A 14,688-nucleotide genomic window follows, 5' to 3' on the forward strand; every position below is an offset into this window, starting at 1 on the left:
TTTCTTGATTTTGTACTCTCTCAGTTACTGCAACCCTTTAACTGTTTGTTTTTTTTTTTTGGTTTGTTTGTTTTTGCTTTTTTGGAATTTTGAGAAGATATCTCTGCCACTTTTTGCTAATTGTTTAAAGATTCTGCCAAGGACTGGCACTCTGGAAGCTGTTAACAGCACCATCTTGGTTGACCTGAATTCCTAGAAGTATCTTCATTTCCTATTTCTCTAGTACCATTTCTGAAACCTTTCAATGGTTGTTTTAAAAATAATTTTCACCAGTTTCACTACAAAGTGGATCAGCAAATCTCCTCACACTGTGAGTACCATTTTGATTTTCTGCTAAACATGAGGTGTGAGATTAGTAAAAAGCTTGAAGATTGGGCGGGAGATATAACAGCAGCCCAGAGCTGATTTCTTATAAAAAGCATTGCTATGGTTGTTACTCATTTTATCCACCTTTACATACTGAAACCTGTACCTGCCTCATTTATTGCCTCAGAGAACCACAAAAAGTTCCACTGGCAGGCCTCTCTAATGCACTCATTTGCAATAACGGGTAAGATGCATATACATTTCCATTTTAATCAGAGACTTAAAATTCTTTAATCTGCAACACTGCACAAGGCCTTTAAGAAGAAGAAGAAGGTGAGAATAGGCAGAATTCTAAGATCATAAAAGAGTTTTCAGGCTGGCAAAGGTATACAACAAAACTAGGCCTACTTCACGAACTTTGGGAGGTGGTAGCTTGAGGGTTAGAATGAAGAAATGTGACTCAATTCCTGCTGGCTTGGTTGTGTTTTCCTTTGCTTAGAACGCCTACAGTATTTGTATGACAGAAATGCCACGCCACAGACTCCAAGGAGGACAAGAGAAAAAAGTATGTACAGAGCTGTTTGTGCTTCTGTTGTCCCTAGTGTTAGCCCTAGGAACCAAATCTTCTGCTCTCTCACGGGGCTGACAGTGGGTCCATCACCTAGGAGAGGACAACAAAGGATGGGTTACACTCTGGATATGTATTAATCTATATTAAGCCCTAATAGATACTTGGAGTGTAGAGTCTACAAATGTACCCCAAGTCAGCAAAGCCAGACTGAGTTCATTGCCAAAGGTGAAAATACTCATCTTTCATCATGTATTATGTGCCTCTGAATGAAGGTAAGCAATTTTATTTTAAGCACCTGTATCCAATTGGATACTTCTCTTACATTTGTGTAATAATTTATACTTTTCTGGTCATTCAGTAAATATTAGGCATCTACATTGTGTCAGGAACTGTATATGCACAGTCATTTTATTTGATCCTTGCAGCTTCCCAGAGGCATTTGCCTAATGTCTTGCCCAAGGTCACAGCATGTTAGTGGTAGAGTTAGAAGAATCTAGACCTGCTTGTTCCCAGACCAGGGCTCTAGTTTCTAGGTGTATCATTTGTTGTTATATCAAAGAATGCCTGGCACATTCAAAGGAAATAAATATTGGTTGAATGAATGAAGGGGACGGAGAGACAGGGAGGAGTGTAATAAACCTGAAGAAAATATTCTGGAAAAGGCTCCTTTTCCAGCCCCTCCCCCAGAGCAACCTCTCACCTTCTGGCTGCAGACATCGGTGAGGCCCCACAGCAGGGTCAGGAAAGCCATTGCACCGCACTATGGAGGCATAGAACTTGGCTGATTCCTTGGGGATTCTTGGCAGAGAAGGGTCCGTATAGTTCACAAAATGCAGACCAAACTGCTCTGCAAAGCCTGTGGCCCACTCAAAGTTGTCCATCACGCTCCAAACCGTGTATCCTCGAAGGTCCACCTTATCCTGCACAGCTGCTGAACACAGAGGCCTGGGCGTGAGCATTCCTTATCTGGTGCACATGTTTCTACCAGGCCCAATGAAGCCACGTTTGCCCAGGGCTCTCCCACAGTCCACACCTGCCAGATCATGGTGCCTCTAATTTTAGCTTTTTGAAAGAGCAGCCCCATCCTTTGGATGTGTTAATTGTTAGCTGGTCCTCGGTGGCTGGAGCTGCAGAGCCCCAAGTATCTTTCTAGAAAGGCTCGCCCAAAATGGGAGTCGATAACTGCACAGATTAAATTAGTCCTACTGGGACATGGACTGTCCTCTGTTGTGCATCTCAGAATATTGGTCTTGGTCAGTACCTTAGAATATTAATACTCCCAATAGAAAATATTTGGTTTTGGGTAGAAAAGCTTTTCACAGAAATAGGATTTTTTATCATTTCCTTTGGCTGGCACATTGTACATAGTCTTTTTTTAAAAAATAATTTACTGAGGTAAAATTCACATAACATAAAATGAACCATTTTAAAGTGAACAACTCTGTGGCATTTATTATACTCATGCTGTTGTACAACCACCACTGCTCACTGCTATTTGGTTCCGAAACATTTCCATCACTCCAAGGTAAAAACCCCATACCCAGCCCCTGGCAACCACCAATCTGCTTTTTACATCTACTCTGCATATTTCATATGAATGGAATGATATAATATGTGGCCTTTTGTACTTGGCTTCTTTCACTCAGCATGATGTTTTGGAGGTTTATCCACATTGTAGCTTTAATCAGTACTTCATTCCTTTTAATGGCTGAAAAATGTTCCATTGAATGTATATGTCACACTTTGTCCATCTATTCCTGTGATGATGGGCATGTGGGCTGTTACCGCATTTTGGCTATTGTGACTAGTGCTCCTATGGACATACCTGTGCACATACTTGTTTGACTACTTGTTGTCAATTCTCTTGGGTATATACCTGCTCAGTCTCTGTTATTCAGCATTATTTACCATTCTCTTCTCTGAGTCCCATCCCAAATTGTCCTTCTGAGTTGAGTGTTACAAACTTTTACTTGGAAAACAAGACCCTGCAGAGAACCACCCGTCTATCCTTCCTGGACCCCTGACAGCCTCAGGATGGTGCTGCTATTCAGCGACATCAGAGAAGATGAAGGGGAGCAAACCACTCAGGCCAGGAAATGAGGCCTAGCTGCTATCAGGCAACTGGCTTTGCTTGCTGAGCTTAGATCAAAGAGGGAAAAAACTTAAAATGCTGCCCCAAATAGGCAAATACCCAATAGGAGGGCAACTTCATCTTTCTCTTGTTACTGTGGCACTTGGGCTCATCGAAGCAGCACTACCCTGCTGCTTATGTTAGCAGATATTTCCAGTGGTGAAAGGTGCATGTCAAGGGATGGTGGGGCCTATGATACCTTTGAGTGCCTCGTTGATGTAACTGCGGAGGTAGTAAATCCTTGCAGTGTCTTTGAGGTCTACTTCTCCCCGCTGGGATACTCCATTCTCCGTGACATAAATTGGAGGACTGTTGTACTCTTCCTTCAACCAGTTCAGGATCCTCCTGAAGCCAAAAGGTGTCATTTTCAGCCAGAAGGAGCCAGAATCTGGCCAAGATCGATCTGTGATGGAGGCAACTCCCCTAGTAGTTCAAAGAACAAAGGTTAGGAGATTCTGGTCAGCAAAGACAGAAGTACGGAGAAGTTTATGGCATCTTTGTGGGCATGTATCTAACCACCCCCTGGTGCAGTATGGAACCAGCCTGTATTGTCATTGTGGGTCCCTGCCCTGTTCCAGAGGGAGCAGAGTAACCCCTATGCACACATGCTGGGGTGCCTGTATGTTGGTATCAGCCTATCAGGTAGGTAGCCTGAAGGACTGAACCAGGACACTCATTTCTGGCTCACTGTTCAAGAACTTGCCTTGCACACAGAAGCAGCTTGCAGGAGCTAAAACCATGGAAGAAACAATCAAATCGAAGCAGCCTGGGGCAAAAATTACTGGCTTCAAGGCAGGCACTAGAGCATCTAAACAAGGAAAAGTCTATTTCATAGGGAAAACAGGGGATATCCAAATCCCTGTAAATGGGTGAAACGCTAAGATCACAAGTGCCTGCCCAGGACTGGATACATGCTCAGCAAAAAAGCAGAGGACCCTGTCCTTTCTTCTTAGGCAAACCTTCTTAGTAGGAGGGCTAAACTCTGAAGGAGAGCACCAACCAAAATAGACCAATTTTCAAAGAAAGTGAAAAAATGTTTTTATGCATTGGTTTGTTTGCTTTTGTTAGCTCTTGTCACATAACTATGTCATATTACTAACTGCATAAAAACTTAAGGAAAAGACACCTTAGGGAATAAATTCGAGAATTAACACATAAAAAAATGTACATTGTGCAACAAAAGTTACAAGATAAAGAAACAAGCAATGATGGCTTATCTAAAGGAACAAGATAAAACTTCAGAAACCATCAGCAAAAAACATGAGACATTGGACATACCCTACATATCATATATACATACCCACACAACACACATACATACGCTCAGAGACCTAAAGGAAAATACAAATAACCAAAAGACATAGATAATAAAGTCATGAAAATTATATATGATCAAACAGAAGATCAGCAGAAGATTTGAGTAGCAAGCAAGAACTGGCAGAAACATCTTTATAAAATCTCCAAAAAACAGATAAAGGATTGCAGTAATGGGGCGAGTGCAAGATCAGTAAAAAGCGTTGGCTGGCCCCTCCCACAGCACCTCACTGGCTCATGGTAGAGCAGCCCATGCTTTCAGTACGGATCCCTGTTCATGGTTCAAAGGGAGCAAAGTAGCCCTCCAGAGTAACCCTGGAAGTATGTCTCGCCCCATCTGTTTGGTGTTGGCTGAGGGACTGGCTGCCTTAGACCTTGTGTTGAATGGAGATGGCAGCTTATTGAACTCTCCCTACAGCATCCTCTAGGAGAATAGTCAAATCATACTGCCTGGAGCAAGGAACCATTGGCTGTAGGACATACAGTACACTGTCCAGGGCCATGAGGTAATTGTTTCCTAGGGAAAGGGGAACATTTATATCAATGAAAACAGGAATTCCCAGGGCCATACACGCATGCCCAAGATAAGAGGCATGTGCACAAAGGACCAGGGAGGGCCCTGTGCTTTGACCTGGAGCTGTTCTCCAAACTCATTGTGGGTAAGCTGTAAAGGAGAGCACTTGAACAATCAGCAGAGACTGGGAAGGTGCTTTCTTTCCCCCTCCTTCTTCATTCCTCTTTTTCTTGTCCTTTTTCTTCTCTTCTTCCTTCTCAAAGTCTAAATTCCAAAGAAACAGGAAATGATGGCCCAAGAAAGGAGAAGATTAAAGCATTTGAAACCACCAAGAGAAGGACAAAACCTGAAACATACCACTTTTTAAAAAATGGTCCTAAATATGCTCAAAGAGCTAAAGGAAAACAGGAAAATAAAAGATGAACACAAGGAGAATTATTATAGAGAGATGGAAATTATGAAAAGAAACCAAACAAACAGAACTGAAGACCACAAGTGACAGAAATTAAAAATTCCCTAGAGATGACCAACAGCATATTGGAGCTTTCAGAACAATCAGTGAAACTGAACATAAGACAACAGAAATCATCTGGTCTGAGGAGCAGAAAGAAGAAAGAAGAAAAGTGAACAGAGCCTGAGGAACCCATGGGACACTGTCAAGCACACTCTGCATTATGGGAGCCCCTGAAGGAAAAGAAAGGAAGGGGCAGAAAGAACATTCAAAGAAATAATGTCTGAAAACTTCATAAATTTAACAGAAGACACTACTATACACATCCAAGATGCTCGAAAACTCAAAACAGGATAAATCCAAGTAGATCCATATCTTGTCATGTTATAACCAAACTATTAAAGGCCAAAGATATAGAGAGAATTCTGAAAGACACAAAAGAGAGGCAATGTGTCACATACAAGGGAGCCTCAATAAGATTAGGTGTGATTTCTCATCAGAAATCATGTAACAAACCAAGTGAGAAGACATATTTAAAGTGCCGGAACAAACAGAAAACAAAAAAAGCAACCAAGAATTATGCATCCAGCAAAACTGTCTTTCAAAAATGAGGGAGGGAGACTCAGGCAAGATGGCGGCATAGAGAGGAGTGGAAGCTAAGTAGTCCCCCTGGAACAACTACAAAAAACCAGAAACAACTAGTAAATAATCCAGAATAACTGCGGGGGGACAAACGAGACCATCCACTCATCATACACCAACCTGAATTGGGAGGAATGCCCGAGAACACAGCATAAAATCTGTAAGTAAAACCTGCGGAACCAAGTCGTGAGACTCCCTCCCCCATAGCCCGAGCTGCAGAGCCTCGTGGTGCCAGAGAGAAGCTCTCTCCCAGCAAGCGAATATAGCTCAGCTGAGCTCCAACTGGGGTTTTAAGTAGCGAGTGTGAACTGCTCACTACAGGTATGCGTCCCCAAAAACAGACAGAGGCTTTGGGTGACGACTGACCTGGGAGAGCCGGAGGGTTGCCTTGGACTGGGTCTGAAGGGGACTATCTGTTTCTTTTTTGGCTCAGTGGAGAAAGCCCCAGTCATTTTCAGTTTCCAGGGCTGTGACTCTAGGAAGGGTGGAGACACCACAAGCAGAGAGCAAGACCATTGAAATGCTAATGACCTCCACCTGAGGGGTCTGTCTTCTCTAGGAGGAAAGGGGTGGGGCCCTTTCCATTCAGAACCAGACCCCAGAGCCTGGGGGAACACGGCCATACCTCCTCACACCAGTCAAGAATTATAGGCTAACAGGCGTCACCTGCTGGGCAGAAAAGCACAGTGACCTGAGGCATCAAAGTGTGGAGCAATTTTCTAAGACACACCTGCAGGGAAACCAGATACTGAATATTTCTTCCCTCTGGGACCTGAGCCTGTTCTGGTCTGGGAAAACCTGATTTGGATAACCAAGGAAACCATGCCTAGACAACAGAAAATTACAACCTACACTAAGAAAAACAAAGTTATAGCCCAAAGGAACAAACGTACACTTCAACTGAGATACAGGAATTTAAACAACTAATGCTAAATCAGTTCAAAAAGTTTAGAGAAGATATTGCAAAAGAGATAGAGGCTGTAAAGGAAGCACTGGACATGTATACGGCAGAAATCAAAAGTTCAAAAAAACAACTAGAAGAATCTATGGAAATGAAAGGCACAACACAGGAGATGAAAGAAACAATGGAAACATACAACAGCAGATCTCAAGAGGCAGAAGAAAACATCCAGGAACTGGAGAACAAAACACCTGAAAGCCTACACGCAAAGGAGCAGATGGAGAAAAGAATGAAAAAATATGAGCAACGTCTCTGGGAACTCAAGGATGAAACAAACTACAATAATGTACATATCATGGTGTCCCAGAAGGAGAAGAGAAGGGAAAGGGGGCAGAAGAAATAATAGAGGAAATAATTAATGAAAATTTCCCATCTCTTATGAAAGACATAAAATTACAGATCCAAGAAGCGCAGCGTACTCCAAACAGAAGAGATATGACTAGGCCTACGCCAAGACACTTAATAATCAGATTATCAAATGTCAAAGACAAAGAGAGAATCCTGAAATCAGCAAGAGAAAAGTGATCCATTACATACAAAGGAAGCTTCATAAGACTATGTGCGGATCTCTCAGCAGAAACCATGGAGGCAAGAAGGAAGTGGTGTGATATATTTAAGATACTGAAAGCGAAAAACCGCCAACCAAGAATCCTGTATCCAGCAAAGCTGTCCTTCAAATATGAGGGAGATCTCAAAATATTTTCTGACAAACAGACAATGAGAGACTTTGTGAACAAGACACCTGTCCTACAGGAAATACTAAAGGGAGCACTACAGGGTGATAGAAGACAGGAGTGCGTGGTTTGGAACACAATTTTGGGAGATGGTAGCACAACAATGTAAGTACACTGAACAAAGGTAACTATGAATACGGTTGAGAGAGGAAGGTGGGGAGCATGTGAGACACCACAAGAAAGGAGGAAAGATAAAGACTGGGACTGTGTAACTTGGTGAAATCTAGAGTATTCAACAATTGTGATAAAATGTACAAATATGTTCTTTTACGAGGGAGAACAAGCAAATGTCAACCTTGCAAGGTGTTAAAAATGGGGAGGCATTGGGGGAGGGATGCAATCAGCATAAACTAGAGACTGTAACTAATAGAATCATTGTATTATGCTTCCTTTAATGTAGCAAAGGTGATATACCAAGGTGAATGCAGATAAGAGGGGGCGATAGGGGAGGCATGTTAGACACTTGACATTGGTGGTATTGTCTGATTCTTTATTCTACTTTGATTTAAGGTTATTTTTCCTTTTGCTGCTTCCTAGCTGTCATTTTCTTTTTTTTCCTCTTTCTTTTGCCTCTCTCCCTTCTTTGACTCTCCCTCCTGCCTTGTGGAAGAAATGTAGATGCTCTTATATAGATAGTGGTGAAGGTGGTGAACACATAAATGTATGACCATGCAGAAAACCATTGATTATTTACTTGGGATGGAATGTATGGTGAGTGAACAAAACCATATTAAAAAAAAAATGGGTTGATGACAAAACCTCGAGGGCAATATACTGAGTGAAATAAGCCAGACACATTAGGACAATTATTACAGGGTCTCACTGACAGGAACTAATAATAATATGTAAACTCATAGACATGAAATATAAGGTACCAAGATATAGGACGAGGCTTAAGAATCGGGAGTGGTTGCTTAATATGAGGAAAATGTTGGATTAGGATGAACTCAAATGTTTGGAAATGAACAGGGGTGTTGGTAGCAAGATGTGAGAATAACTAACAGCGCCGAATGGTGTGTGAATGAGGTGGAAAGGGGAAGCTCAGAGTCATATATGTCACCAGAAGGAAAGCTGGAGGTCAAAAGATGGGAATGTATAAAACTGAATCCTATGGTGGGCAATGTCCATAATCAACTGTACAAATACTAGAAATCACTCCCATGAACCAGAACAAATGTATGACAATACAATTAGAAGTTAATAATAGAGGGGCATATAGGGAAGAACTATATACCTATTACAAACTATATACTACAGTTAGTATTTCAACATTTTTTCATCAACAGTAACAAATGTACTATATCAATACTACGAGTCAACAATTGAGGGGGGTTGGTTAGGGATAGTGGAGATTAGAGTTTCCTTTTCTTTTTTTCTTTTTTTCATCTTTCACTTTATTTCTTGTCCGGAGTAATGAAAAGTTTCTAAAAATTGAACAAAAATTAAGTGTGATGGATGCACAGCTGTATGAGGGTACCCAGGGGCAAGTGATTGTACACTTTGGATCTTTGGATAATTGTATGGTATCTGAACAATCTCAATAAAAATGAAAAAAAAAAAAAAAAAAATGAGGGAGGATACTGCCCCCTATGTGGGACCTGACTCCCAGGGGTGTAAATCTCCCTGGCAATGCAAGATATGACACCCAGGGATGAGTCTGAACCCAGCAACACGGGATTGAGAATACCTTCTTGACCAAAAGGGGGATGTGAGATGAAGTGAAGCTTCGGCTGAGAGATTTCAAATGGAGTCAAGAGGTCACTCTGGGGGACATTCTTACACACTATATAGATAACCCTCTTTAGGTTTTAATGTATTGGAATAGCTAGAAGTAAATATCTGAAACTATCAAACTCCAACCCAGTAGACTTGACTCTTGAAGATGAGTCTATAACAATGTAGCTTACAAGGGGTGATGGCGTGATTGTGAAAATCATGTGGATTGCACTTCCTTTATCCAGTGTATGGATGGATAAGTAGAAAAATGGGGACAAAAACTAAATGAAAAATAGGGTGGGATGGGGGGGATGATTTGGTGGTTCTTTTTTTACTTTTATTTTGTATTCTTATTCTTTCTGGTGTAAGGAAAATGTTCAAAAATAGATATGGTGATGAATGCGTAACTATATGATGGTACTGTGAACAGCTGATTGAATACCATGGATAACTGTATGGTATGTGAATATATCTCAATAAAACTTGAATTTAATTTAAAAAAAAAAGTACACATTTCATTACTCCAGAAAAGAAATAAAAATAAAAAAGAAAACCCTAATCGTCCCAATACCACTTATCCCTCCCACCCCCCATTATCGACCCATAGTATTGGTCGATCGTATTGATACATTCGTTACTGTTGATGAAAGAATATTAAAATATTACTGTCGACTATAGTCCATAGTTTGCAATAGGTATATTTTTTCCCATATACCGCTCTAATGAAAATGTTCTAAAATAATTGATCATGGGGATGTATGCACAACTATGTGATGATACTGTGGCCCATGATAGTATACTGCAAATGGTTTGTGTGATGTGTGACTATATCTCAATAAAAGTGCATTTAAAAAAAAAAATGAGGGACAATAGAGAACCTCTTTGTTGCTCAGATGTGGCCTTTCTCTTTCTAAGCACACTAGGCAGAAATACTAACAGGTTTTCCACCAGCTGAAAAAAAAAAGGAGAGCAAGGTCTGGAAAAGGGCATAGAACTGAAGAATATTAATAAGGGTAACTTAGAGGAAAAAACAGAGGGGGGAGTATAGATTCAACAAATAAAAACCAAAAGATAAGATGGGTGGTTCAAGAACTGCCTTTATAGTAATAACTTTGAATGTGAATGAGTTAAACTTCCCAATTAAAAGATACAGACTGGCAGAACCGATTAAAAAGTATGACTCATCGATATGCTGTTTACAATAGACTCATCTTAGACCCAGCAACACAAAGAAATTGAAAGTGAAAGGATGGGAAAAAAATTCCAGACAAGCTGCAGCCAAAACAAAGCAGGGGTAGCTATACTAATATCAGACAAAAAAGACTTGACTTTGAATGCAAAGAGACAAAGAAAAACACTGTATGTTAATAAAAGGGGTGATCCACCAAGAAGAAATAACAATCATAAATGTTTATCACCCAATCAGGGAGCTCCACAGTACATAAGACAAACATTGGCAAAACTGAAGGGAGCAATAGAGTTTCGACAATAATCATGGGAGAATTCAATACACTACTTTCTTCTATAAATAGAACTAGACAGAGGACCAATAAGGAAATTGAGAATGTAAACAATGTGATAAATGAATTATACTTAATAGACGTATATAAATTGTTGAATCTCAAATTACACATTCTTCTCTAGGGTGCATGGAATGTTCTCCAGAATAGATCATATGGTGGGGCACAAAACAAGTCTCAACAAATTTAAAAATATTGAAATTATTCAAAGCACATTCTCTGACCACAGTGAAATGCAGCTGGAAATCGATAACCACCAAAGAACTAGAACTTTCACAAAAATATGAAGGTATAACAACACACTGCTAAACAATCAGTGGGACATCTTACGGGATGTGGCGAAGGCAGTGCTGAAAGGGAAATTTATAGCCCTAAATGCAGACATTTCGGAAGAAAGAGCTAAAACCAAAGACCTAACTGAACAACTGAAGAAGCCGTAGAATGAACAGGAAACAAACCCTAAAGCAAGTAGAAGAAAAGATAATTGTTTAAAATTGAGAGTGCTGATGATTGTATAAGTAAGTGAAGATGATGTGAGACACTGATTGTTTATCTTGGACAGAATATATGTTACGTGAAATTAGGAACCCCCTGTTTTAAGTCAGGCCCTCAATGTTGGGGTTTGCTCTTGTGAAACTTATGACTGTAAAAGGGAGGCTAAGCCTATCTATAATTATGACTAAGAGTCACTTCCAGAGAACATCTTTTGTTGCTCAGATGTGTCCTTTCTCTTTCTAAGCCCAACTCTGCAAATAAACTCATTACCACCCCCCACCTCCCATGTAGGACATGACTCCCAGGGGATTGAGTCTCCCTGGCAATGTGGGACACGACTCCCAGGAATGAGCCTGGCCCTGGCACTGATGGATATAGAGTGCCTTCTTGACCAGAAAGGGGAAAAGAAAGGTAACAAAATAAGGTTTCAGTGGCTGAGATTTCAACTAGAGTCAAGAGGCTGTCCTGGAGGTTACTTCTGTGCAAGCTTCAGCTAGATATCCCAAATGACCACAGTATACCAAACCCAAATCAACAGTGTTCCTGAAAATCCTGAAGTACACCCAGTTCTCTTTTTGGAGACTCTATAAAAATTTCATTCACCAAGTTTACTTCTCAGAAACTTAAATCCTTCAGAGTGTTCCTATGCCAGATAAGTCCCCAAACCCAGAGGCAACAGCCTCTTCAAGAACGTCAACCATATATCCCCCTTCCCCATAATGTCAGCACCCCTTTTCAATATGAACAAGTTAGGGTGGTCACTGCCCAGATATCCCTGATTGACACTGACAAATGAAAGGGAGGAGTAGCAACAGATAAGGTGTGATTTAACAAAGGATTACAAATACTGAATCTTTATATAAATATATACCAATATTAGTCTCTAGGTTATTAGAACACCTAGAAGGAAATAACTGACATCGTAGAACTGTAACCCCTAACATTCTTTGAAATTTGCTCTATAACTACTTGTTTAATTGTACTTTGAAAGTTATCACTTTTCTGTATATATATTTCACAATAAAAAATGTTTTTTAAAAAAAAATCCAAACATGTCTGTCTTAATGGGAACCACCTTGGAAATCCTAGCCCTGTATCACACTCAAATTGATGGAGATTTTATTGGGCTCTCTGGAGTCGGTGAGCAGCATGCAAACCCTGGTATCTAAGGCATGAGGCACAAAGCTCTGAGGCTGGGCAGGCCTTGAAGGGAGAGCTGGGAAAAGGGCAGCTTTCTTTCCTTTCCAAGGCTGATCCAGGTGCCGTGTGGTGAAGCTTACCTGTCTGCAGGCTTACCTGTCTGCATCAAAGGAGGAGATCAAAGAGGAATAGTCAAGGTTGTAGGCCAGGACAGTGGTGTAGTGATTGAACCCAAAAAAGTCGTAGGTGCCATTGATCCTCCTTTTCTCACTCTCTGTAAATTCCGGGAGCCTGGGTGGAAGGAGCCATTAAGGACATGGGGCTTCAGGAACAATCATGCTTTGAGACGAGAATGTACTGGGGTGGTGTGTGGGGAACGCTCTAAAGGGCAGGTGCTTGGCCACAGCTGGGGACCAAAGGCCAGTGACAAAGAGAGGCCCCTCTGGGTGGTGCAAAATTCTCTTGAGATTCCTCCTACGTGGATTGTAAACCTCACTTCACTCTGTGGTTGTAAGACCCTCTTTTCCAGTTGGCAAAATGAAACAAGTTACCCTTTTCTAAACTTCCCCTTCAGGACTACACACACACACACGCGTGTGCACGTGTGCAAGCATGTTATTTTTATTTCCTTCAAACATTAACAAATACAAGTATGCATATACATATCTGAGGGAAATACCCTGAGACTATTCCTTTATGTTCACAAGGTTATATCTTTTATCATTTGATTTTCCATATTCTGTTACAAGCCACTGTTTTGTGGCTGTTGTTTGTTTAGGTGTGCCTCTTTTCTCCAAAATCTATCCTTATTAGTGTGGGAAATTCTTTTACAAATAAAATATACAGAACTTTTTGAGGTTTGGACTTCTCTGCTTACATGATTTTGTTGCACTTTGGTTTTTTGCCTTGTAGGCAGAGCATTTTCTCAGGTATTTTCTCTCATTTCGGAGACTGTTCTGTACAATTTGATCAACATGAACCTGTGCGCAGCACTGCTAGGTTGGCTTCAGCCAAACCCTGACCACATGTGAAAGCTGAGTAGGAAGGATGGAGACCCTAATTGCCTCTGGTGTCGCCCTGCCTAGAGATGGCTTCATCTTGATCCTTTGCTTTCTACTACCATTAACTTGAGGGAATCAAAGCCTTCCCTCCCTGGGGTTTGTAAAATACTGGGAGAAAACTCAAGCCTAGTACATATGCTCCTCACTCCTTGCTAAAGAGCCAGCAGGGACTCTTCAAGGGCTGTGAAACTAAGATGAAATATGTTTGCCTGGCCTCAGGACCCTCCACAATGTACCCTTGCCCTGATTTTTCCTTTGTCCCGTTTCTCAGCAGGCTCCCTTCACCGACATCTCGCCAGTCTTCCCACACTCATCTGCATGCACCATACTCATTTCTACCTCTAGGCCTTTGCTCATGCCCCTTCACCTTGGATGGCCCAGATCACTGATGTTCTGCCTATTCATGAAGTCTCCTGGGTCTACCCAGCCCACCCTAATCTCTTCTTCTGAGTTGTCTTTGCACTGAAGAAATTGGAGAATAACATTCCATGGACTACTGAGGGTTATTGTCTTCCCAGCTGGTCAGTTCCTTCAGGAGTTAGACTTGGTATCCTCTCCTTATGGGGACCCCACAGGGCCAGGCCCTAACCTGGCCACATGGTCGACTTGTAGTAAACGTGTGTCAATGTTCTGGAATGTTTGCTTGCTTATTAGAGACCCGAGTTGGCAGATCAGGACTTGCCCCAATCAGGCCAGGATGTGTGTTGTAAGGTTGGGATCCATTATTCAATCCTCATAGCTGGGCTATATGGGGGCATTTAGGGGAAAGTCTCAGACTATTAGGAATTCATGCCTTCTGAGTACCTTTTATTCTCCACTGTTAATGGTCACTTGAGTTACCTTAGAGTTGGGGGTATGTTCCCATAAGGCCAGTGGCTATCACTCTGTCCCCTTCCACACATCACACCTCTAATCCTAGCTATATGACTTAAACTTAGTGTGGGCCCTCAAGTTAGAATGCCTGGTTTCAAGTCCCTATCACTTAATAGCTGAGGGACCTGCCCGAAGCTTTGCACCTCCACATCAGTTTACTCATATTGAAAACAGGAATAAAAGTTTCAATAAGAAACTGATAAATGTTATTGACGCTACTACTTTCTTGACAAGAGGGATGGGGCCAGGAAGATGGGAT

The 14,688-nt window shown here is 41.4% G+C and overlaps 1 protein-coding gene across 2 annotated transcripts in view; it reads right to left on the bottom strand.

Moving 5' to 3' along the window:
* The window catches only part of LCT (lactase), a 53,986-nt gene continuing 39,298 nt past the window's right edge, over nt 1-14,688 (bottom strand). The window contains exons 14-17 of one of the 2 annotated variants that reach the window (XM_037850157.1): nt 12,652-12,786; nt 3,208-3,431; nt 1,578-1,808; nt 1-967 (exon numbers count right to left, since the gene is read on the bottom strand). In XM_037850157.1, the coding sequence (XP_037706085.1) occupies nt 747-967; nt 1,578-1,808; nt 3,208-3,431; nt 12,652-12,786 (811 nt within the window). In that variant the 3' untranslated portion in view covers nt 1-746. The remainder of the gene's footprint in view (nt 968-1,577; nt 1,809-3,207; nt 3,432-12,651; nt 12,787-14,688) is intronic. The other variant, XM_037850158.1, reaches the window with a different exon arrangement.

Source organism: Choloepus didactylus, chromosome 9, assembly GCF_015220235.1.
Source record: "Choloepus didactylus isolate mChoDid1 chromosome 9, mChoDid1.pri, whole genome shotgun sequence".
Classification (NCBI taxonomy): Eukaryota; Metazoa; Chordata; class Mammalia; order Pilosa; family Megalonychidae; genus Choloepus; species Choloepus didactylus.